At 40.5% G+C, this 26,826-nt stretch overlaps 1 protein-coding gene across 4 annotated transcripts in view; it reads left to right on the top strand.

Moving 5' to 3' along the window:
- The window catches only part of CLIP4 (CAP-Gly domain containing linker protein family member 4), a 65,309-nt gene that overhangs the window by 19,221 nt on the left and 19,262 nt on the right, over positions 1-26,826 (top strand). For all 4 annotated transcript variants that reach the window (XM_036262818.1, XM_036262820.1, XM_036262819.1 and 1 more), the window contains 4 exons: positions 845-963; positions 5,797-6,033; positions 10,521-10,656; positions 17,212-17,352. In XM_036262818.1, the coding sequence (XP_036118711.1) occupies positions 845-963; positions 5,797-6,033; positions 10,521-10,656; positions 17,212-17,352 (633 nt within the window). The remainder of the gene's footprint in view (positions 1-844; positions 964-5,796; positions 6,034-10,520; positions 10,657-17,211; positions 17,353-26,826) is intronic.

Genomic DNA, 26,826 nt, shown 5'->3' on the forward strand with positions numbered 1-26,826 from the left:
ATGAAAACCAAGAACCTTCAACCAAAATTACTCTATCCTGCAAAGCTGTCATTTAGAATCGATGGACATATAAAAACTTTCCCAGACAAGAAAAAGCTAAAGGAGTTCATTACTACCAAACCGTTATTATATGAAATGATGAAGGGTCTTTTTAAAGAAAAAGATAAAATGTAGGAACAAACAAAATGGCAATGAATACATATCTATCAACAATGGAATCTACAAACAAAATGAACAGGAAGAACAGGAACATTCTCATAGATACAGAGAATATTTTGTTGGTTGCCAGTTGGGAAAGGGGTTGGGGGAATGGATGAAAAAGGTGAAGGGATTAAGAAGCACAAATTCATTGCTAGACTGACAAACCTCAAAGGGAAAGGGGTTGGGGGGGGTGGGAAGAAATAAACCAAAGAACTTATAGGCATAACCAATGGACACGGACAATAGTATGGGAAAAGGTGGGAGGGGGCGGGAGTGGGGAGGAGGGGGTCAATGGGGGAAAACTGTGGAACATCTGTAATACATTTTACATCCAACAATAAAGATGTGGAAAAAAAAAATAAAAAAAAAAATAAATATAGTTTAGTTTGTGATAGTTGGAAAACTGATGATAACATCAATCCATTTTACTATGCTAAGAAAATAATTGGCTAACCAGATTGTGATAGGAAAATGTCATTCCATTGTGAAGTGTTGCTTCTAGTGGGTCAATGTAAGTCTTAAAAATTGGCTAATAAAGCTCCTCCCTCCAGCTGTCCTCCCAAAACCCTCAGCTTGTCTCCTTTCACATTATAATAGCTAAATTTAAGATCATAGTTTATAGACGTGTGATGTTTGATTGCAGATGTGGACGCCACGTGCAGCGACTTTAATTTTGGGACAGCTCTGCACATCGCCGCTTATAACCTGTGCGCGGGCACCGTGCGGTGCTTACTGGAGCTCGGAGCGAACCCCGCGTTCAGGGTAAGAGGTTCAAGTAAAAGAATTAAAACGTCTAACATTATCTCCCAGTAAAGAATTGAATCTAGAAGTTGCTTTTGAACTCTGTGTAAGCAAATAATCTATATTTGTGTGTCCCATATAAAGGGTAATGATGATAAACTTTATTTCAGATAAATGTAAGACATAGCAGGGAATTTCAGTCCCCTTATATTGATAAGCTCAACAAAACTTACTTTTATTCAGCAAAGTAAAATTCTCCTTAAAGTGTCATCATCTTTGTGTTTAAGGATCTTTCATTTAGGCTTTTGATATATTTATAAAAGTTGACTGACAAATACAGATACATATATTAAAGTTATATTTTGTATTAAATCATATTTTAAATTCTTTTGGAAAAAAATTTTAATTCCAGACAATTAAAAAAAAAAGCACATCTAAAAATGGAATGAACTTTTAAAAATCAAATGAAAGGAAAAAAATGTATTTTTTCATGGTAATGTTACTGATTTACAAAGTTACTATATAGTATTGAATTTCATAATCTTTAAATCCTTCGGTATTTATTGTCTCCACAAAAGTGGCTCTGGGTGTTCTTTTCCCTGATGTCAATGCCGGAGACTTGATCTGGCAGGGATTCTTAATTGGGTCTGTGCCTGCCCTTGAAGGGGCAGGGGTGGGAGATGTTTCCTGTCCTCCCTGGTTTCCTTCCCCCCCTTCTTCCTACTTCTTTGCCACTATTCTTTCTGTTTAACTCTTGTCAATTAGTGAAGTAACCCCTCCCTCCCTTCCCCCCTCCCCTCCCTCCTCTCCCCTCCCCCCCTCCCCACTTGTTTACTGGGCACTGGGAGAAAACAGCAATAAGGAAGGTAAAGTCTCTGTTTTCAAAGCGAGTGCAGCCTAGAGGCGAGGACGGACGAGTGAGCACTCCTTTTTGCTGTAGGGTGTTGAGCTGAGTGGTAGAGGGACAGGTAAGGTGTGCACTGCACTGCGTGCCACACGGGGTGTGTGTCTGTCCAAGGCTTCCTGACCAAGGCGACATTGTGTGCTCGGACGTAGCTCAGAATTAAGCAGGTGCACATAGGAGGGAGGTGAGAAAAGCCTTTTAGACAGAGACAGTAGCTGAGCAAAGGCTAGGAAATGACAATTCAGCTGGGCTGGAATGTGAGGGGATCAGTGTTTGCTTTTGCCAGTACAACTGTTGACAAACCCCACTAGTGGAGAGAATATTTTGGATTTAGTAAGATGCAGTTGTTGGCGTGGTGAGAACGGCCCCAGGTATTAGACGGGTGGGCCCAGACGGGACCTGGGTTCAGCAACCTTGGTACTTGAGTTCTGGCTAGGAAAGAATTCAGAGGTAAGACTCAAACTATAAGAGAAAGTTGATTTAGAAAGTCACGGAGGCAGAAGAAGTGAGTGGTAGAAGAAATGGGCTCAGAAAACAAGGAACAGAGGCAAAAGAAGGGCGCTTGGAGCTTAGGAGAGAGAAGGGTAATGCTGATGGGCTGGTGGAGGGGAGGGGAGGACAAGGGAAAGGGTGCGGGCATGCTCCTGGAGGTCAGAGGTCGCACTGGGTCCTCCTTCAGTCTAAGGGCTTTTAAGGGTGGAGATTTTAGGGGAGGTCCTAGGGAAGGCTCTCAGTAGAATATCCATCAGCTTTTTAGGTGTGTCTTTTCAGGGTCATGTTCTCCACTGACTGGCCAGTGCCTCGGAAGGTGGGGAGGTTGCGATAGTCAATGTGGCTACTCCTGGTGTCAGCCATGGCATCACTTTTTCTGGTTTTGCTTCTTTTCTGGGCCTGGAGCTGAAACACAACAGAGGCCTAGGTGTATTTGATGCATGTCAGAACCTCATTGTCAGGGCTGGGGTGGTGGGGACGGCTTAAAGCTTAAGGGCTGTTCTCCGGCCCCCTTGTTCATTCCCCTTCTGAGGGGATCTAACCTGCAAGACTAGCAACATGCCAGGGGCGGAAAGGTCAGGGGAGGGTCTGAGCAGCATGACCAGTGACAGGAAAGGACGCGGGGTCTAAACCACATGACCCAGAGGTATGCTGGGGGAGGAAAGGTCACCCTGGGGCAAAGTCCTTGTTTTTCCAGTTTTGCCAATTGCTAGGCCCTGGGGCTTCCGCCCAGTGGGCCGGCAGCCCTCGGACATGCTCTGATGCCACTGTTTCAGGAAAAAAAACGGAATTCTGAATTAATCATGAACAAGCCTTCTTATGTTACTATGACAATCATTGTTATTTATTTTAGTATGTTTCTTAACAGAAGTTTTAGTTACTAACTTTTATAGGAATTAGCATAAGTGTGTGACTTAAGAAAGGTGATGACTTAACAAAAATATGAAGTAAAATGTTTGTTGTAAATATAGCTTACAATTTATCAGTACAGGTGTTTATTTTTTAAATTTTCCATCTATTTTTTTTTCTTTTTATTAAATTTATTGGGGTGACATGGATTAATAAGATTTTATGGGTTTCAAGTGTATGTTTCTATGCTACATGATCGTCACATTGCATTGTGTGCCCACCATCCAAAGTCAAGTCTTCTTTTGTCATCATATAATTTATCCCTTTTACCCTTTGCTAATCCCCATCCCCTTTCCCTTTGGTAACCACCATACTGTTGTCTATGAGTTTTTATTTTCCTTGTTTGTTCATTTGTTACTTACAGTTTTATATCTTACATATGAGTGAAATTATGGTATTAACTTTCTCTCTTTTTATAGAGTACATTAATATCTTATTAGCTATTATATATCGTCATTATATTCTGTATTTTTTCTTTGAAATCTGGCATTAAAATAGCCCATCACCAGAAATGTGATAACCTGTCTTCCTACCATATTTTTGTTACTGGACAGGGGACTGGCCTGGAGTGTGTCTGCCTTGGGCCCACAGGTAGTGCGTGGGTTCTTGACTTCGTGTAGGAAAGATTTCACAAGACGAGTCCAGGTGATTTTTAGAGTATGTTTATTAAAGCTGAGGAACAGTAAGGAAGGGCTTAAGGTAGAAGAAGGAGCAGGAGAGAGAAAGTCAGAGAAAAGGGGGCCTTGGAGACAGGTTCAGGGGTTAGCCCGGGATGAGCTGCCGCTGCCCACTGCTCCCCTGGTTGCAAGTCTCATGCGGACCCTTAGAGAAAGAGAACAGAGACACAAGGCATGGACTTGCTCTAGTGAGCGCTCAATGTGGGTCCTTTGTCTTGAGTCTTTTTATCTTTCTTTGGACAGTGGGAATCCTAGGGGAGGCCTGGGGGGAGGGGGTCTTAACAGAATATTCATTAGCTTTCCAGGTGGGTCCTTCAATATGTCGATTCATCAAAATGTGTGTCTAGGGAGTTCAGGGTTATTTTCTGGTTGGTTTTCGTTTTAAAGAATGTCATCAAAGAGGAACCAAACCCAGGCCGGTCTGCCCTGGGGTGGTCTGGAATGTGTAAACCATTTGCTCCTATGTGTCCTTGGTTAGGGAAGATAACACCTTGTGATTCATTAACTGGCTGTAAATTACTCAGATTATTTGGCCTTTTTAAATTATTTTGTCTCAGTTTCCCTTATGCCACCTGTGGAGGAATTTCCCTAACTTCTTACTCTCCTGCCACGTTTTTACTCAGGACCAAATGGACTCAGATTTTAAACAAAACTTGCACTTGTAAACTTATCTTCACCATATGGATCATTTGAAGATAATAATCAGTGGAGAAGAAAAGGGAAAAATGTTTCTCAGCAAAAGAACCTTGATTGATCATCTTAAAAGGAGATTTCAATCTGGAATCTTTTTCATAAATTCTAAGTTTTGGGGTTTGGGAACACAGAAGAAAGCTGACTCATTGGAGGGAAGCACAGCGTGGAGAATCTGGTGGGGCCGAGGCACGGATTGTAATGTGTTCTCTGCCATGTCAGTGACTCTGAGCAAGTCAGCAATCTCTCCTGATCCAATTATTTTCATTCGCAAACTAGAAATGGTAGTAATATTGCTTGTTTTGTTGGTGACTGTCTCTCCTACTACAGATTCTCCTACAATAAATTCTTAGTGCGCAAGGATTATTAGCTGTTTTACTCTCAAATGTCTTCTCGCGTGAGAACCACGTGAGAAAATTTGTATGGTAGGGTGTTCATTTGACAAACACCATGCAGATGCTAGTGGGCTGGCAGCTGACCCATTTGCTCCTGGTGCAGGATGAGGCCTGGGGTAGTCTCTCCTTCATAGTGAGAACAGAGCTGTTTTCTTGATTCAGAGCCCAAATTTGAAAAGTGTAGAAACCACATGTAGCTCCTATTCCTGAAATCTGAGTCACCCCATGAGTAGGCAGGAGAGGCTGCGGTTGGATAGCTGAGGTGGCAGCTGTGGGCTAGTGGAGAGAGTCTCAGATCTGGGGTTGGGAAGCCGGTCAGTCCTGTGACTTCTGTCCCCAAACTTGCCTTGTCCAAACCTGTGCAGCCAGGCATGCCATGACTCATGGCTTAGCGCTCGCTCTTTCCCGAGCCTGGGATGCTTTTCCTCCCAGCCAACCTGCATGCTACCTGCCTATCGCCCGGGGCCTCTGTGTCGGTGTTTCTTAGCAGGAGGCTTCCCTGAGCACTCAGGTGGCCGCCTCTGTCCCTGTGTCCTCTGTTCCCCTCCCCTGAGCTGCCCCCTTTACCATCGCCACCCTGTGTCTCCTGGTTTGCCTGTTTAGAGTCTGTCTCTCCCTCCAGAATGTGCTCTTCGAGGGCAGGGCTCTGTTTCCTTCCTGTGGGATGTTCAGTACTCAGAATGGTGTGTGGCAGGTAGTAGATGTCAGATATTTAAAGATAATAATTGTATATGACTGTGTAGAGCTCCAAGTAGATGTGAAGTGAAAATGTTCTCTGTGTTTGCAGAATGACAAAGGAGAGATGCCTGTCGATGTGGTCCCAGACCCAGTGGAAATGCCCTTGGAAATGGCCGATGCGGCGGCCACGGCCAAAGAAATCAGGCAGATGCTGTTAGACGCGGTGCCCCTGCCGTGCGAGGTCCCCAAGCCCCTGCTTCCAGGTTCCGACCGTGCTGCTAGCAGGGCGGTGCTGACGTCGGTGGGCCTGAAGTTGGGGGACCGCGTTGTTATTGCAGGACAGAAGGTACAGTAAGTAACCACCGTGTCTAAAGCAGCGTCCAAGGTCACTTTGTCTGTGGTCTGTGTGCCAAGGGTGCGTTCAGTTCGGTCAGTGTTGAGCCTTTGAAAAAAGTTCAATATGTAGGTAGATACTGAATGGAAAATGTGAAACCAAGACGCACGTTGACCACGAAGTATGACTTAAGAATACATACTATTTGAACTTGATAATGAAAACATCTTTACTTGGATGGGAGATGAGTGGACTACAGTTGAGCTGTTGAGTGAATTGAGGGGCATGATGGAACCTGGGGTTTTTCCTGGCGCCCCCAGCCCTCCCTAGTGTGTTCCTCCCACAACCACTCACAGAAGCGGAGCACAGGGCACCTCGCCATTCATGGTGCCTGGCTTTGAGAGCCCACAGATGGCGAGATCTTAGATGCAATTTTAACCCGCTGATAAAAGTGTAATGGGAAAAGAGCCCCCCACCCCCACCCACCCCATTGAAGACACTCCAAAGCCTCAGTTTCCTTATGGCATTCACTTGTCACCAGTCTCTTATTCTTAATACCTCATATGGAATGTTTTTTTTTTTGTTGTTGTTGTTGTTTTGTTTTGTTTTTTAGAATTTTGGGGTTATGGAGAATGGAACAGGGAATTCCTGGTTGGATGTTGAATTTTCTATTGTAGTTACATCTAAATATTTGGGTAGGCTTATAGGGAAGGGGTACACATTTCTTAGAATACATGGAATTTGGAAGTTTGATTTACTGGGAAAATTGCTTTGAAAAGGATGGTGCTCTAGAAAGATCCTGTTTTGCTGACAATGGCATTTGCTGACCTCCCCAAGAAGAAACTCACAGGCCTTTCGTTAGCTTCCACCACCCCACCTGGAAGTGGGGGTATCAGGGAATCATGAGTGCAGGGCACTGTTTGAACTGAGGGTTCATATTCAGCTTCTTTGATATTCTTGTCCCGTGCCTGAGAATGCACTTTTACAAGAATTATTCTGTTGTTTTACCTTACTTTCTATTTTGGATAATTTAAAGCGATACAGAAGGAGACGCAGATAATGGACGTGCGTATACCAGTCAGCTGGCTTTAACTGGGCCACCTTGCTTCCAGTCTTGTTATTTTTATTTTCGTTCTATCACTTGGTTTTTCATTCTCTGAGGAGTGCCTTTCAAAGAGCAGAAGTGTTAAATTTCGATGAAGCCCATTTTATCAACTTTTTCTTTTATGGTTTGTGTGTTCAGTATATCTAAGAAATTGCTATGTTTTCTCCTAGGAGTTTATAATTTTAGGTTTTATATTTAGTTTTGAGTTAATTGTTATATAAAGTACTAAGAGGTCCCTCCCTCCCGTTCTTTCCTTCTCCCCCTACCCTCTCTTTCTCTCTTACTTCCATCCATCCACCCATTTGTTCCAGCATCATTTTTTGAAAAGTCTATTCTTTCTCTCTCAAATTGCCTCTGCTCCTGTGTCAATTGACCGTGTATGTGTGGGTGTATTTCTGGATTCTGTTTTGCTCCATTGATCTAACGGTTATTCTTTCTTCAATATTACTTGTCATGATTGCTGGAGCTTTACAGTAATTCTTGCTATTAGATATTTTTAGGCCTTCAGTCTTTTCTCTTCTTTTCTTTTCTCTTCTTTTCTTTTCTTAGTTCCTTTGCCTTTCAATGGACAAAGCTTATAGATTTTTATAAAAAATTCTGCTGGGATTTTGAATGGAGTTGTGTTAAAAACATAGGTCAGGTTGAGGAGAATTGACATCTTAAAAATGTCAAGTCTTTCTATCACAAATACACTATATTTATTTAATAGGCTTTTGGCTTATTTCATCAGTTTATAGTTTTCAGCATGTAGATATTGCACATACTTTGTTAGATTTATACCTAAGCTCTTCATAATCTTTGGTGCTCTTGTAAACAGTGGGGTTTTGAAATTTTATTTTCCAGTTGGTCATTGCTAGTGTATAGAAATAGAATTTATTTTTGTATATTGACCATGCATCCTGTAACCTTGCTAAATGTGTTAGTTCTATTGGCCTATTTTTCTTGTGGGTTCTTTGAGATAGCCTATATAAACAATCAGGCTGTCTTTGAATAGAGACAGTTCTTTCCAACCTGTGTGCCTTTTATATTTCTCACCTATTTCATTGCCGAGGATGTAGAGGGGAAGGCAGCCAGTCTTTCGTTATTAACTATGAAACTGTTAGTTGGGGATTTTGTAGAGATACCTCTTACCAAGTTGAGGAAGTTGCCATCTATTCCTAGTTTGTTTTTTTTTAAAATTAATATTTTCATGAAATGATGTTGACATTTGCTACAGGCATTTTTTTTTTTTTTTTTTGCATATGTCAAGAGGACAAGGTTCCCATTACCCTTCAGTCTATGGACATGATGTGGAACAAGCTTTTCATTCTCATAACAAACCTAACTTAGTCATGATGTGTTATTCTTTCTGTATATTGCTGGCTTTAATTTGCTACTGTGCTGTTGAGGATTGTTGTATCTGTGTTCAGGAGGGATATTGGTTTATAGTTTTCTTGTAATGTTTTGGCTGCTTTTGGTATCAAGGTAATGCTGGCTTCATAAACTGAACTGGGAACTGGTTCCTCTGTTTTTATATTCTAGAAAAGTTTATATAGAACTGATATTATTTTTCCTTAAATTCTTTGGTAGAACGCACTAGTGAGTACTCTTAGGTCTGGAATTTATTTTTGAAGATTTTAAATTACAAATTCAATAGAGGTGTGAGCTTTGACAGTTTGTGTCTTTTTTTTTTTTTAACTGTTAATTTTGCTTCCATTCTTTTAAAAAATATATATATATTTAATTGATTTTTTTTTTTTTTTAGAGAGGGAGGAAGGGAGTGAGAGAAATATTGATGTGAGAGAGATACATTATTGGCTGCCTTCTGCACACCCCCCCCATTGTGGAACTAGCCTACAACCCAGGCATGTGCCCTAACTAGGAATTGAACCAGCACCTCTCAGTCCATGGGGCGATGCCCCATCCACTGAGCCACACCAGCAGGTGACAGTTTGTATCTTTTAAGGAACTAGAATATTTTATCTCATTTATCAAATTTATAGGCATAGAATTATTCACAGTATTTTCTTACTATTCTGTAAATGATTGAGGGAGTGTAATAATGTCCCTCTTTCATGTGATGTTTGTAATATGTGTCTTCTTTTTATCCCTCTTTGGTCTTCAACTGCAAGTTTTTTAATCTTATTTGTTCTTCCAAAGAGCCAGCTTTGGTTTCATTGATTTTTCTCTGTTGTTTTTCTGTTCTTAATTACTTAACTGTATTATTTCCTTCCTTTTGCTTGCTTCAGGTGTTCACTTTCTAGTTTCTTAAAATGGAAGTTTATATCATTGATTTGAGCCCCTTCCTAATGCAAGCATTTTAATACTCTAAGTTCCTTTCTTAGCACTGCTTTTGCTGCATCCCATTTGTTTTGAAACACTTTGTTATCATTTTCATTAATTCTAAATGTTTTCTGATTTCCCCCTTCACCATGGGTAATTTAGAAGTATATTGTTTAATTTCCAAATATTTGAAGATTTTCCATATATTTTTCTGTTAGTGATTTCTGGTTTCATTCTATATGGTCTGAGAACATATTTTGTATGATTTCTATTCTTTTCATTTGTATCCTGCTGTTTTGGGGGGAATGTTTCATACATGTCAGTTACATCAAGTTTGCTTAGTTGTTTTTTATATTCTTACTGATATCCTTCCTACTTGGCCTATTGATTACTGAGAGGTGTGTTGTAGGCTCCAACTGTAATTGTGGGTTTGTCTGTTCCTCTTTTCAGTTTTTTTAATTTTTTTTATCCTCACCCGAGGACATTTTTCCATTTTTTGTTCAGGTAGAGTGGGAGGGAGAGAGAGGAACAGATATATAGAGAGAAACATCAACGTGAAAGGAACACATCGAGTGGCTGCCACCCACACAACCAACCAGGGCTGGGGACAAACTGCAACCGAGGTACATGCCCTTAGCGGGAACCAAACCCGGGTCTCTCTGGACCGCAGGCCGACGCTCTAACCGCTGAGCAAAACCGGCCAGGGCCAGTTCTATCAGTTTTTATTTAGTATGTTTTGAAGCTGAGTTCTTAGGTGCATACAGATTTAGCACTCATGTCTTCTTGGTGAAGTGACTCATTTTTATTTATTTATTTATTTATTTATTTATTTATTTATTTATTTATCCTCACCCGAGGACATTTTTTTATCCTCACCCGAGGTACATGCCCTTAGTGGGAACTGAACCCGGGTCTCTCTGGACTGCAGGCCGACGCTCTACCGCTGAGCCAAACCGGCCAGGGCTTATTTATCATTATTTAATGTCCCTTTTTACCCCTGGTAATTTCCTTGTTCTGAAGTCTACATTGACAGAATGATTTAAAGAAATACTTCTATAGTAAAGTTGCCAGAGTAGGACACTTAGAATTACTAGTAACACTCAAAAGTTACTCTAATTTATGTTTTGTATAGGTTGGAACATTAAGATTTTGTGGAACAACTGAGTTTGCAAGTGGGCAGTGGGCTGGCATCGAGCTGGACGAACCAGAAGGAAAGAACAACGGAAGCGTCGGGAAGGTCCAGTACTTTAAATGTGCCCCCAAATATGGTAAGGAAGAGCCCAACTTACTGACAATTAAGTTCAAATAATCAGATTTCTTTCTCCTTTATTATTTTAAAATAAAACTCTCCCTGGGTTACTTATATAATGAACGAATGGGCTGCTGTTTGCTTGCCGTGAGCAGGAGTACACCCAGCTCTTCAGACCTCCCGAAAATCCTTCTTGTGGTTGTGCCATGACCAGTGAAGGACTTTATTTTCAAGGAAATACAGAGCTCTGGGGGTTGAGAGCTTGACACAGTGGAAAAGCAAGCGAGGCCAACTTTAGCGTTCTTTCTATACTCCCGAGCTGGGATGCTTCTCTTCCTGACAAATATTGTTTAATTAAATTCATATTCTCTTACACACACACACACACACACACACACACACACACTCCTTGACACATTGATTGCAATTTGTTTTTCACTTACTGTGTTGTGAATGTTTTTTCTTGCCATGAAATACTCTTCTAGAACATTCGTTTCCCTGGTTGCACAACATTCGTCTTACAGCTCTGGGGGAGGCAATGTGGTGCATTGCTGGAGTGTGGGCTTTGGGGTCTGAGTGCTTGGCTGTGAGCCAGCTTCTCCACCTTCCAGCCGTGTGACCTTTTTCCTCTTCTTGGGGGGATGACAATACACCCCAAAATTCATGTGAGGATTGAATGTGTTGATGAAGATGAGCCCGTGGAAGAGTGCTGGATTCCCTGTAAACACTCAAAAAAATGTTAGCTATTTGCCAGCTGTTACTAATATCAAAATGACCTGTTTCTTTTTGTTAAACACTTAAGATGGAGCCTTATTTGTTTGGTTTATGACCAATTTTTTTGTTTATAAAAATGCTCATTGGATAAGATTTGAAAAACATAAAAAAGGAGAAAGAAGAAGAAAATCATCTGTATATTTTTTTCTGTTTAACTTCTTTACAAAATTTGGATTATATATAGTTATATATTCTGTACTTTTACTTGACAGCCGGTATAATTTCCCTAAATCTTTAAACAGTGTGATTTTTATGTCTTTATTTCTTTTAATTTTTTTTCTAATTTAATGGGTGAAAATTTATATGTTTGAATTCATATTTCTCTGATTGTGGTGAAATAAAACATTTAAAACTGCAAATACATACTTAGGATATTAAGCCCTTATATTTTATTATAGATATTTTTTCAGTTTGTCATTTGCCTTTGAACTTCATTTGCAATGTTTTTGAACATACAGTTTTATGCAGTTAGACTTTTTCCTTTATCATTTCTTCCATTGCATTTAAGTTTAGATAGATCTCCCTAATCCAGTCATTAGTTATAAGTTATATATTTTATTCTTTTGAATGTTTTACTTTTTAAAACTACATTACTTAACCCATTTGGAATTCATTTGGTTAGTTGTGAGAGATTAAGAATTTAGTTTTAATTTTCCTCTATTAGCTAATTTTGGCAACTGTCAAGCAGACTAAAGGCAAGAGCAAAACCATTAGCAGCACACATGGCAGAGGTAGATCAGATGGATGGGAAATGCTCACATTGTAACAGCATGCACGTGGGCTCCCCAAATCTCATCATCCGCAGGAGAGGCATGGGTGATCAGGACAAAGCTGGATCCCCCCAAGAACCTTGCCTCTGTTTCCTTTACAAAGTTAAAGGCAAGTTGGGGGGCAAGAACCATGTGTTGAGTTATGTAGAAGGATGGGAGTAGACTTCCCGCCGAGCCAGCTTGTATTCTGAGCCAGGTCAGTTCCAAATCACTGAGGCGGGGGCAGGAGAGGCAGGGTGGGAATGGTGAAGAACCTCCTGATTAAACAGGACCCGAAGAATTGGTCTCTTCTCTGCAACAGTTTTTCTCTCTATCTCTAAATCTATCACTTTCCCTGTGACTTCAGTGTTCCTTTATTATAAGTTCTGATAAAGGCTATATCAGTTTCAGAATTATTTTGTTCCAATGAGCTGTTCCTTCTGGCACATATTAGATTTTTTAAATTGCAGAAATGTAATCATTTTTAATACTTTTTTTGTAGAGTAGTTTTAGGTTCACAGCAAAATAGAGAGGAAGGGACAGAGATTTCCTGCATACCCCCTGCTCCCCCAGATACACGGCCTTGCCTGTAGCCAGCATCCCCTCACCAGAGGCACATTTTTTTGCAGTTGGTGAGCCCACATTGACACATCCCACTCACTGAGTCTGGAGTGTACCTCGGGGTTGACTCTTTGTGTTGTACATTCTATGAGTTTGGACAAATGTGCAGTGATGTGTACCCTCCAGTATGGTATTATACAGAGTATTTTCTCTGCCCTAAAATAAGTCCTCTGTGCTTGGCCGAGTCATCCCTTCCCTCTCAATCCCTGGCAACTGTGGATCTTTTTACCGTTGAAATAGTTTTGCCTTTTCTGGAAGATCACATCATTGAAATCATAAGGTATGTATGAAGCTTTTGTACTTTGGCTTCTTTCACTTAGTAAAATGCATTTACATTTTCTCCATGTCTTCTCATGGCTTGATAGATATCTTTTTTTTTTTTAAATTCTCACCTGAGGACTTGTTTTTACTGATTTGAGAGAGAGAGAGAGAGAGAGAGAGATTGATGTGAGAGAGAAATATCAATCATTTGCCTCCTGTACATGCCCCAACCCAGGACTGAACCTGCAACCTGAGTATGTGCCCTGCCTGCAACTGAAACCTGAGACCCTTGGGTGCACAGGATGATGCTCCAACCAACTGAGCCACACTGGCCAGGGCAATAGCTCAGATCTCACTGCTGAAATATATTCCATTGCCTGTATGTATCACAGTTTATCTGTTCTCTGCTGAAGGCTATCTTGGTTGTTTGTAAGTTTTGGCAGTCATGAAAATTTTATAATCAATTCTAATATTGGTAACACTGTTTTTATGTCTGAATAATTACCAAAGTGAATACATGTGCCTAATTTAATAAGTCAAATTGTTATGCTAAGGTTTATTAATAACAAGCGCTGAACCCCCCTTGGCTTGCCCTTCCCTGACCCCGGGGCCTGCTGTTTAGAGACAAGAACTTTTCAACTCTGTTAACTGTATCTTCTGATATTAATATTCACAGTTGTCAATCATGTGTTTATGTGAAGCTTTCTTGGTCTTTCCACTTGGACGTCTTTTGACTGTACTTCGAAGAGGAAGATTTGGTGCTCCCACTAGTCCAGTTTCTGTGTCTCCTTTTTTGTTTGGTGGAGCACATTCTTCGGTATTTTTTAAACAAAGGACTCATGGGAGGTACATTTTTTGAGACCTTTTATTCTAAAACAATGTTCATTTCTGCCCTCACACTTCATGTGATAGTTCGGTAGGATAAATAATGTTGGGCTAGAATTTGTATTCTCTCAGTACTTTGTAGGTGATTCTTGACTGTCTAATGTAGTTTGGCAAACTTTTCCTGTAAAGGGCCAGATTGTAAATATTTTAGGCTTTAATGAGCCATGGTGGTTGTTGCAACGACTCGGCGCTCCTGCTGCAGTGAGCACGCAGCCCAGCCCGTCTGTAAAGGGGCAGGTGTGGCTGAGCTCCGTGCCGCTTTGCAGAAACAGGCGGAGGACCGGGCTCCTCCTTCCGTTACCAGCCGTGACCTCTGGCTCCAGTGCTGCTGCTCAGAGTTTCCCTGGGCTTCTGGCTTCTGTCTTCGACCTTTCCTCCTCTCGTTGGGAGCTTCTTTGGATGCTTTTAGTATTTTTTCTCCTTTTGTTCATTTTCTTTTATCTTTAGAATTTATACTACTTTTTTTTTTTCATCCTCACCTGAGGACATTTTTCCATTCTTTTGTTCAGACAGAGTGGGAGGGAGAGAGAGGAAGAGAGAGAGGGAAACATCGACGTGAAAGGGACACATTGAGTGGCTGCCACCCACACAACCCAACCAGGGCCGGGGACAAACTGCAACCAAAGTACGTGCCCTTAGCGGGAACCGAACCTGGGTCTCTCTGGACCTCAGGCTGACGCTCTAACCACTGAGCAAAACTGGCCAGGGCTAGAATTTATACTACTTTTATTCCTTACTAATATTTTAGTGAAATTTGGGGAAAAATTTGAGTTAAACACACAAATTAAACACATATATTTCAGTGGAGTTTTGGGAGGAACTGTGGTTAAACAAATGGGCCATGTTTCTCTGAAAATGTATTATCCTTCTATTTAAAAATAATTCTTCCTGCCTGGCCAGTGTGGCTCAGTGGTTGAGGGTCGACCCATGCATCAGGAGGTTGCCGGTTCGATTGCTGGTTCGATGCCCGGTCAGGGCACATGCCAAGGTTGTGGGCTCGATCCCCGGTGGGGGTGTTCAGGAGGCGGCCAGTTGATGTTCTCTCTCATTGATGTTTCTATCTCTCCCTTCCTCTCTCTCTAAAATCAATAAAGAAAAAAATAATTCTTCCTTATGTGCTTATTTTTACTTAAACCTTACAGTTATGTATGAAGATCTGAAAAAAAATTCCATCCATAAATTGATTAGTATGAATTACTGAATAGAAAGGTTAGCCCCTATACCACGCACACTTTGGGTTTTGATGGTATGCATTCATTGCTTTAAATTTAGTTTTGGTTTTCTCAAATGATCTGGTTAATAAAATAAACAACAACAACAACAACAAAAAAACAAGAAGAAGAATAATTATATAGATTAGGTTTTATATGTTATAGAAATCTTTTAAAGCCATAGAATTAAATATTTAATTGTTATATTAAAGCAAATATACTTTATCACATGGAATTTTTCTAGTAAGACTTTGAAAGAAAAACCAAATAATTTATTTTAAAGAATTCATTGAACCTTATTGTTATTGATACAACTTTGAAAAATCGTTAATAGTCTGCTCTCATACATGTTTCAGTTTCCAATTTTCTACAGTCCTTTTTATATCTATATTATAATATTTCACAGATATAATCACAGTGTAATCAAATATATAACTTAAATTTTATTTTCTTGATTACTTTTTATATTTTTTATATTTCTACATAATCTTTATTGTTTTATTTATGAATGGTGATATTGTAATTCATAGATATAGAAAATTCATTCATCCTATTGCCAAAAATGGTTTTTCCTACTTATAAATAATGCAATGATGACATATTCAGGTATATAGTCTCTTCTTCCTATTTGGATTATTTTCTCATGATTAATTTCCAAAATGGGTTATAGTAGTAAACTAGAAATTGTTTTGGCTCTTGAAATCTGTCTTCTCCTTATCATATACAAATGTAGTCGTGTGACCTTTGGGCACACCTCTCAGTATAAGTATTTTCTTATGATTAATGCAATGAAGTGGATTAGGTCAGAATTTTTATCTTTCAGTAACATTGTACAGATGTGTATTCCCAGGGTATAAAGTAATTTTTCCCCCAACTCTTGGCAACACTGGATATAATCATCATCAAGGGCTTGTGTGTATTTGCAAAGAAAAGAATAGAAAGAAGCTCCAGGGAAACGCTAGGTGGGGACAGAGAGAACGCTGGGTAAACCCAAGTGGTAGGAAAGTCAGGGTGAGGTGGTGTAGAATCAGGGGCGGGCTGGGGGGTGAAGTTCCAAGGTCAGTAGAAAAGTATCGCACTTGACACTGGTTATGCTTGTTAGCTATTAACAAAGCACTCATTTTTTGTAGTAGCGAGCATTTCTACAATCTGATCTGAAAACAAGTTGTTTATAATATTTTACATTTTACTCATGATGTTATAAACACTCAATGGAAGCATGTCATATACATATTAGGACTCTTTTTTTTTTTTTTAAATTTTAGGACTTTATTTTCTTTTAAAAAATGTCTCAGCCAGATCATCTTGGCATTTATAGTCCATACCCACTATCTGTAATGTCTGTACCTACTTATTGATTCTGGATTTTTTTTTTTCCTGGATAAACACCTTAAATGCAATTCTGTGCTTCCAGCCACTGCAAGTAGGTGCCCCTCCCCATGTCTGTGTGTGCCTCCTCCTCAGCACACACGGTATTGTTTCTGACCGTCAGGAGCCGAGGGCTAGGCATTTAGGGGAGATTATATTTTATACTCACAGGATTTTTAATCTCCCTCCATGTGTAAGGCGCTGTCGTTTGGGACAGTGGGCGAATGCAGAGGTGAACGGTACTGACTTTTGTCTTCTAAAGCTACGCAGGCTCAGAGAGAGAAAACACGGACAGGAAAGGCTTTAATGTGGGGAAAAGATAAGTCTGGAAGGCGGTATAGACAAAGTGACACGGGAGGGTGGTTTTTATATTATACAGTGCACTATTTGTCAGTAGTTTAGTCAGAAATAATTATGCTGGGACAGGGGAACCTTCGCTCATTTCTCCTTTCCCTGCATTTCACTTACCATTCGATTGTGTGTCCTGTGTGGGATTCTTAACTTATAGGGTATGTCATTAGTCTTGGCAGCCAGGTTGTAAGCTCTCTGGGGGCACTGCTGTGTCTTACTTCTTGCCTGTCCCTGCAGGACACCTAGTAGGTGCTAAAAACGAACTCAAGATTTATATTACTAAGTAGCTGCGCGGGCCCCTTTCTTTGAAATGCTTTTAATTGCTTAACACCAAAATTCTACATTCTCCCTTAGGCATTTTTGCACCTCTTTCAAAGATAAGTAAAGCAAAAGACCGAAGGAAGAATATGGTCCACTCTCCGTCTGCAAGGGCGGTGCCACTCATCCGGTCCCAGAAGGTTGATGTGGCTCACGTAACGTCGAAAGTAAACACTGGTAGGTCGAACCCAAAGGTTAAATGTCTTCCTCAGTGTTTTAATTTTATTTGTGGAATGCCTTATATTTAAGTTGCTTCACACCTGTTTTGCTCCCTGTGAAACCCGCAGCTAATAAAACCTGCCTCCTAATGTGTTTTTAGACCTCAGTCGTAGTTTATGAGTTTAATTCCTGACCAGAGTATTTCAGAGTTGTGCCTTTTCTTCCTATTATCTTCATGCCTTTATCACCCACCCCAGTCTAACCTCAAAGCTAGATTTTATACCTCTAATAAATCGTTATATAACTAACTTGATGTTTATCACCTGTTCAAGCGTCTTAGTGACTTGTTTTTAATCTGAAAACGCCCCAACGCTTAGAACTGGCAGGGGGAGCCCGTTCTCTGTTTGATGGAGTTTCATTGCTGCTGTAGTTGAACGGGGTTGGTTATCTCTGTCTCCCGTGCACACTGTTCACTCTTCCCCGAGCACTTAGTCTCGTGCTAGTTCCCAGGGCAGTCATCTGCCTTCTGCCTTCTGAGTCCGAGCCACTCTTGACGCCTCTTTCCGATCCTGTTTCTCCGTGAAAACTTCCCTGGTGACCCCAGAGCTCTGATCACTTCATTCCCTGCCTCCGTCCGCACTTTATCCACACCTCCCAACTGTTCTTTGTTATCTGGGGTTTTGTCTTCTGACTCCTTTACTCGGGCAGATCTTTTATTCTCTCAGCGAAATCGGGAACTTTAAATGGACTGCGAGAGTATTTTGTATTTTTGTCTGCATTGTAGCACGTAGCACAAAATAGGAGCGCGATGCATGCATCCTTGCTAACTCTTTAATACCTGACGCAGAAAAGGTGTTCTGCTGCGATGTAGGGGTCTCGTCCAGGAATTGGGTCTGCCCCCTGGGCTCTTCCATTGGGCTGTTACATATCCCCGGGCAACACTGCACCTCCTAGCTACTGTAGGTTTCAAAAAATGCCTCTGATGCCCAGTGGAGCACAGCCTTCCTGCCTTGAACCTGCCTTGCCTGTGTGTGCCCTCATAAACCACACTTCTGTATACATTTTAGGATACGCTGTTTAGTTTCTTTTAAAATATATTCTTTGAAGTGTTCTCGGGTATTGCATTTAAACTTTAAATCAGAGCGGAAGAACGGACATCCTTAGAATATTCAGTCTTTTAATTATGAGCTTGGGAAATCTGTTCAGTTAGGTCCTTCAAAAATATTAAGTAAAGGTTTATAACTTTTCTATATAGATGTTTTGTACCTCTTTTATTAGCTCTATTCCTAGGTACTTCAGGCTTTTTGAAGCTATTGTAAGTGGAACCCTTTAAGCTGAAACCCCGAAGTTCCCAGCAGACAGGGACAGAAAGCTCACAGGGAAGCCCTCTCTTTCTGCTCTGGGAGTGGGAAAGGGGTCCCCTACTAGACAGAAAGGGGAGGAAATCCCTGGCCTTCTTTCATGAGTGCTTTTCTGTCCTTTGGTTCTTTCCTACCCCAACTCCTAGGGAGTCCTTCGTGGTGCAGCAGCGGCAGTGGGGGCCTGCGACCCCCGAGGGAGAACCCTTGTCTCTAAGCAGAGAAACTGGTCCCAGGAACGTGCATGGAATCCCATTAGTTTTTTGTCATTGTCTCCTGCTTGGCTCCAGGCAGGATCTGGCTCAGGAGACTGGGACAGAGGCGGGAACCGAAGCCTAGACATGGTCCCAGGACGCCCAGGAAGGGGCGCCCCCTGGGAGCAGAGAAGTGTCAGGGAGACCAGGGAGGCCCGGAGCTCAGGCAGGGGACCGCAGGATGTTGGGTGTGAAGTCCGGGGCTCACTCCCCGCTGCGTGCGTGGATCTGCCCCAGTCCCCGGCGATGCTGGGCAGCGTGGCACATGAGATGGGCCTCGAACGGCTTTGGCAGCGGAACTGACTTTGGGACCACAGTCACAGAGGTGGGTAGGAACTTTCAGCCTGAACCTAACGGTCAGCTGTCGGCTAACAAAAACAGAACAAAATTGTTCATAGGATTTAAACGAGACCCAGAGTCCTATAAAATAATATTCATAATCTATAGGATACAATCCAAAATTGCTCAAAATATGAATAACCAGGAAAATCTTAACACTGTCAAGGAAAAAGATGATCAAAATATGCCAGTCCTGCCCTGGTTGGTTTGGCTCAGTGGTTAGAATGTTGGCCTGTGGACCAAAGAGTTGAGGGTTCAATTCCAGTCAAGGGCATGTACCTCAGTTGCGGGTTCGATCCCCAGCCCTGGTCAGGGTTGTGCAGGAGGCAACCAATCAATGAGTCTCTCACATTGATGTTTCTTCCTCTCTCTTCCTCCCTCCCTCCCTCTTACTCTATCTAAAAAATCAACAGAAAAGTATCCTTGGGTGAGAATTAGAAAAAAAATTGATGTCAGTCGTGAGATGATACAGATATTTATCAGATAAAGGTTTAAAGAACATATAATAGCCAGTGCTCTAAGAATTAAGGGTGAACATTCCTTAGACAAATGGAAAGAAAGTTTCAGCAGAGAAATGAAGATATAAAAAGAACCATTGCCTTGGCCAGTTTGGCTCAGCGGTTAGAGTGTCGGCCCACGGACCAGAGAGGCCCGGGTTTGGTTCCCACTAAGGGCACGTACCTCAGTCGCAGTTTGTCCCCAGCCCCAGTTGGGGTCGTGTGGGTGGCAACCACTCGTTGTGTCTCTTTCACATCGATGTTTCTCTCTCTGTCTTCCCCCCCGTCTCCCTCCTGCTTTATCTCAAGATAAATGCAAAAAATGTCTTCAGGTGAGGATAAAAAAATTAAAAAAAAAAAAAGAAACAAACGCTGCACATGTACACACTTGCACACACAGGCACATATGCACACACACGTGCATACACACATGCACACACACTTGAACACATGTAAAATGGGGATACTTTAAGATTAGTGGATTGTATCAATGTTAGTATCCTGGTTACGATACTTGTAAAACGCTGCCTTTGGGGGAAACCAGGCAAAGTGTACAAGAAATGGCCCTGTATTTTTTTTTTTGTTTTTTTCTTGTCCTCACCTGAGGACATTTTTTCCATTTTTTGTTCAGATAGAGTGGGAGGGAGAGACAGGAAGAGAGAGAGAGAGAGAGAAACATCAACGTGAAAGCGACACATCGAGTGGCTGCCACCCACATGACCAACCAGGGCCGGGGACAAACGGCAACAGAGGTACGTGCCCTTAGCAGGAACCGAACCTGGGTCTCTCTCGACCGCAGGCCGACGCTCTAACCGCTGAGCCAAACTGGCCAGGGCCTTGTATTGTTTTTTATAACTGCTTGTGAATCTCCAGTTTATCTCCATAAACAATTCAAATATAAAGAAAGGACCAAATGGATATTTTAGAACTAAAAAATTGAAATTCACTCTGAGTGGTCATCACAAAGTCTCTCTTACCCACCTGTCCATTCAGTTCCTGCTGGGGTGGTTCTGGCCCCCATCCCTGGCCTGTGTAACAGCTTCTCGCTGGGTTCTCTTCCTCTAGTTTCCTCTGAGCATGCTGTCGGGGTCACAGCAGCGCCTGTAACTGTTCACGCCAGTCCTCCTTTCCAAGCCCATCGGGGGCTTGCTCCTTACTGAAGAGTTTCAGTTCCTTACCAGCACCATCCCTCTACGATTTTACTGTGACCTAATCTATCCAGTTTCTTTCTCCCCCAACCCCAAAGAACTCTAGTCCAGCCAAGCTACTCATCCTTCTCTGAACCTGTCTTTAAGGTTTTTTCAATCCATCCGGAATGCCCAGCCCCAGTTCTTTCTGACCATAGCTGCAGTATTCTCCAGAAGCAATCGGGCCCATTCCTCAACACCCTTCTTAACATGTGATCTGGTGCAGCCGTCGCTTCATCTTTGTAGCCATGATCATTGTCTGCTGCTCCTACGCTAGTGCTTATATAGAAATGCCCTCCTGTTTTAGTCACTCAGCTCTGTGTCTTCCTACCCCACCACATTGAAAAGGTTCTCCGTTAGGGCTCGGACCACGTCTTGCTGCTCACGTTTGAGATGCCAGTGCCCAGCTCCGCTCTTCGCCCCCTGTGCTGCGTGAGGGAGTGGGATTGGAGTGGATGCCGGGTGGAATTTAAGGCTGGGTGTAGTCCCCTCGATTTATTATTTACGTAATCTGGTTCAGGAGAATTGAAACAGGAGTCTTAACTAGGTAGAGTGTTATTCAAGAGCTTTATTTATTTATTTTTCCAGTGAGCTTTCTTTGTGGGAGTTGAGTGTGAGTGGGGTAGTCATTTTCAAAATACCAGTGGCAAAGAGTATAGGATTTCTTACCATCTGACTCTCACTTAAATGAGTGATTGCTATCATTATTTGTAAAAACTTATACCTAAAGTGTACTATCTAAATAGAGAATCTGCTGTAATGAATTTGTGTGCGCACACCAGTGAAATGATGTAAATCGTTTGCAAGTCCCAGCAAATGTACAGCAGTCATATCTTGGCTGTATTAGGTTTGCTGTATCTGCTAGTGTTGTGTAGACATACTAATGAGTGCGTTAAGTATCAAACAATTAAATAGCTGTGTCGCAAATGCTTTATATTATTTATAATTTCTTTTTTTTTAAATGGTTGCTACAATACTTTTATTTTTTCTCCTTTTTAATTTTATTTATTTATTTATTTTTGTTACAGATGTTTCTTTTTTTTTCCCCATTGACACCCTCCTGCCCATCCCCCGACCCCGTCCCCAGCTTTGTTGTCTGTGTCCATCGGTTATGTGTACATGCATATAAGTTCTGTGGTTTATCTTTTCCCTCCCCCTCCCCCTCTTCTGAGGATTGTCAGTCTGTACCCTACTTCCATGTCTCTGGGTCTACCCTGTTCCTCAGACTGTTATGTTCATTATATTCCACAAATAAGTGAGATCATGTGGTATTTGTTTTTCTCTGCTTGGCTTTTTTTGCTAAAGGTAATACCCTCCAAGTCTCTCCATGTTGTCTCAAAGGATAAGAGAGCTTTCTTTCTTACAGCTGCATAGTACTCCATTGTATACATGTACCACAGCATTTTATCCATTCGTCTACTGATGGACACTTGGGCTGTTTCCAGATCTTAGCAATTGTAAATAGTGCTGTAGAACATGGGGGTACATATATTCTTTCTGATTGGTGTTTCAGGCTTTTTAGGATATATTCCTAGAAGTGGGATCACTGGGTCAAATTCAATTTTTAATTTTTAGTCACTGGCAATTCAATTTTTAATTTTTTGAGGTAACACCATAGTGTTTTCCATAGTGGCTGCAGAAGTCTGCATTCCCACCAGCAGTGTACTAGAGTCCCCTTTTCTCCACACCCTTGCCAACACTTGTTGTTTGATGATTTGTTGATGGCGGCCATTCTGACAGGTGTGAGGTGATACCTCATTGTTGTTTTCATTTGCATGTCTCTGATGATTAGTGACATTGAGCATTTCTTCATATCTTTCTTAGCCATTTACATGTCCTGTTTGGAGAGGTGTCTGTTTAGTTCCTCTGCCATTTTTTAATTGGGTTCGTTTTCCTTTTGTTGAGTTGCATGTGCAATCTATATATTTTGGAAATTAACCTCTTATCTGATGTATCATTGGCAATTATATTCTCCCATAGAGTGGGTTCCCTTTCCATTTTGATGCTTGTTTCTTTTGCTGTGCAGAAGCTTTTGAGTTTGATGTAGTCCCATGTGTTTATTTTTTCCTTTGTTTTTGTTGCCTTAGGTGATGTATCAGTGAAAATTCTGTTGCGTATGATATCTGAAATTTTGTTGCCTACATTTTCTTCTAGGATTTTAATGGATTCATGAGTCACATTTAAGTCTTTTATCCATTTTGAGTTTATTTTTGTGTGTGGTGTAAGTTGACGGTCTACTTATATTTTTTTGCATGTAGCTGTCCAATTTTCCCAACACCATTTATTAAAGAGGCTGTCTTTACTCCATGGTATGCTCTTGCCACCTTTGTCAAATATTTATTGATCTTAATGTCTTGGGTTAATTTCCGGGTTCTCTGTTCTGTTCCACTGGTCTATATGACTGTTCTTGTGCCAGTACCAGGCTACTTTGATTACAGTAGCTTTGTAGTATAATCTGACATTCGGTATTGTGATCCCACCTACTTTGTCCTTCTTTATCAAGATCGCTGTGGCTATTTGGGCTCTTTTTTGGTTCCACATGAACTTTTGAAGTATTGTTCTAGTTCTGTGAAATATGTTGTTCGTATTTTGAATACCATTGAATCTATAGATTGCTTTGGGTAAGATGGACATTTTAATGATGTTAAATCTTCCAATCCATGAACAAGGTATGTGCTTCCACTTTTTTATATCTTTCTCAATTTTTTTTCCAATGTTCTGTAGTTTTCTGAAAATAGGTTCTTTACTTCTTTGGTTAAGTTTATTCTTACGTATCTTAATTTTTTTTTGCCGCGATGGTAAATGGGATTGTTTTTTTTTTTTTTAGTTTCTGTGAGTTCATCATTGATGTATAAGAATGCCGTTGATTTCTTGACGTTAATTTTGTATCCTGCTACTTTGCCAAATTCATTTATTAAGTCTAGTAGATTTTTGATGGAGTCTTTAGGATTTTCTATGTATAATATCATGTCATCTGCGAATAATGACAGTTTCACTTCCTCCTTTCCAACTTGGATCCCTTTAATTTTTTCTCCCTGTCTGCTTGCTGTGGCTAAGACTTCCAGTACTATGTTAAGTAAGAGTGGCAAAGGTGGGCATCCCTGTCTTGTTCCTTTTCTTAAGGGAAATGCTTTTAGTTTTGCCCATTGAGTATGATGTTGGCTGTAGGTCTTTCATATATGGCCTTTATTATGTCAAGATATGATCCCTCTATTCCCACATTGCTGAGCGTTTTTATCAGAAATAAGTGCTGGATTTTGTCGAATGCTTTTTCAGCATCTATTGATATGATCATGTGGTTTTTATCTTTCATTTTGTTTATGTGGTATATCACATTTATTGATTTGCGAATATTGTACCAGCCTTGCATCCCTGGGATGAATCCCACTTGGTCATGGTGAATAATTTTTTTGATGTATTGCTGGATCCGATTTACTAGTATTTTGTTCAGGATTTTGGCGTCTATGTTCATCAGGGATATTGGCCTGTAGTTTTCTTTCTTTGTAGTGTCTTTTTCTGGTTTTGGAATTAGAATTATGCTGGTCTCATAAAACAAGTTTGGAAGTCTTCCTTCTTCTTGGATTTTTTGAAATACTTTGAAAAGAATGGGTGTTAGTTTTTCTTTGAATGTTTGGTAAAACTCCCCTGTGAAGCCATCCAGGCCTGGGCTGTTGTTTGCTGGGAGAGTCTTGATTACATCTTCAATTTCCTTAGTTGTTATTGGTATGTTCAAGTTTTCTATCTTTTCCCGGTTCAGTTTTGGGAGACTATGCGTTTCTAGAAATTTTTCCATTTCGCTTAGATTGTTGAATTTGTTGCCATATAATTTTTCATAGTATTTGTTAACAATTCTTTGTATTTCTGTGGTGTCAGTTGTTACTTCTTCTCTTTTATTTCTGATTTTGTGTATTTGGGTTCTCTCTCTTTGTTTCTTGGTGAGTCTAGCTAAGGGTTCATCAATCTTTTCAAAGAACCAGCTCTTTGTTTCATTGATCCTTTGAATTGTTTTTTTGGTCTCTATGTCATTTATTTCTGCTCTGATCTTGACTATTTCCTTTCTTCTACTTGCTCTGGGGTTTTCTTTTTGTTTGCTTTCTAGTTTTTTAAGTTGTGAGGTTAGATAGTCTATTATAAATTTTTCTTGTGTCTTGAGGTAGGCCTGTAGTGCTATGAACTTCCCTCTCAGAACTGATTTCACTGCATCCCATATATTTTGTGTTGTTGTGTGTTCATTTTCATTGGTTTTCCAGGAAATTTTAAATTTCTTCCTTGATCTCCTTGGTAACCCATTCATTGTGCAATAACATGCTATTTAGCCTCCATGTGCTCAAATGTCTTTGCATGTTCTTGTTGCAATTGATTTCTAGTTTCATACTGTTGTGATCGGAGAAGATGCTTGATATAATTTCAGTCTTGAACTTGCAGAGAATTAGTTCGTGCCCTAACATGTGGTCTATCTTTGAGAATGTCCCATTTGCACTTGAGAAGAATGTGAATTCTGTAGTTTTGGGGTGTAATTCTCTGTAGATATCTATTAAATCCATTTGGTCTAGTGCTTCATTCAAAGTCTCGGTTTCCTTGTTAATTTTTTTTTGTCTAGAGGATATATCCAGTGATGTCAGCAACGTGTTGAAGTCCCCTGCTATGATTGTATTGCTGTCAATTTCTCCTTTAAATTCCTCCTGAAGATTTTTAATATATGTTGGTGCTCCTATATTGGGTGCATATATGTTTACCAGGGTTATGTCTTTCTGTTGGATAGATCCTTTCAATATTATGTAGTGACCTTCTTTGTCTCTAGTTATGGCCTCCATTTTGAAATCTATTTTATCAGATATGAGTATTGCTACCCCAGCTTTTTTTTCTTTCCTTTTGCTTGGAAGATTTTTTTCCATTCCTTCACTTTCAACCTGTGTGAGTCTTTTGTTGTGAGGTGGGTCTCTTGTAAACAACATATAGATGAGTCATGCTTTTTTATCCAAGCAGCTACTCTGTGTCTTTTTATCGGAGCACTCAATTCATTTACATTTAAGGTGATTATTGATATGTACTTATTTATTTCCATTTTTGTGTAGTGTGGTTATATTTTTCTTTCTATTTCTTCTACTAATTGTAGCAGTCCTTCTAACTTTCTTGCAATGCTGGTTTGGTGCTAATATATTCCCTTAGACTCTTTTTTTTTTTTTGTCTGGGAAGGTCTTTATTTAATCTTCTATTTTGAATGATAGCCTTGCTGGATAGATTAGTCTTGGATTCAGATCCTTGTTTTTCATTACCTTGTTTACTTCATGCCATTCCCTACTGGCCTGTAATGATTCTGTTGAGAGGTCAGCTGATAGCCTTATAGGGGTTCCTTTGTAGGTAACCTGTTGCTTATCTCTTGCTGCCTTTAGGATTCTCTCTTTGTATTTAATGTTTGGCATTTTAATTGCTATGTGTCTTGGTGTGGGCCTGTTTGGGTTCTTCTAACTTGGGACTGTCTGTGCTTCTTGAAGTTGAATGCCTTCTTTCTTCACCAAATTAGCCAAGTTTTCTGTCACTATTTCTTCAAATATATCCTCTAATCCTTGCTCATTTTATTTTTCTTCGGGGACTCCCATGATGCGAATATTATTACGTTTCCAGTTGTCCCACAGTTCTCTTAAGATGTCTTCCTGTTTTTTAATTGTTTTTTTCCTTTTGGTTTTCTGATTAGTTGATTATTCTACCGTCTTCTAATTCACTGATCTGCTCCTCAGCTTCCTCTAGTTTGCTGTTTAGTCCTTCCAGTGTGTTATTTATTTCTGCTATGTCATTCTTCATTTCTTCTTGGTGGTTTTTAATTTCCAATTGGTTGATTTTTAATGTTTCTATGTCT

This window comes from Molossus molossus, unplaced genomic scaffold, assembly GCF_014108415.1.
Source record: "Molossus molossus isolate mMolMol1 unplaced genomic scaffold, mMolMol1.p scaffold_m16_p_15, whole genome shotgun sequence".
In the NCBI taxonomy this organism is placed as follows: Eukaryota; Metazoa; Chordata; class Mammalia; order Chiroptera; family Molossidae; genus Molossus; species Molossus molossus.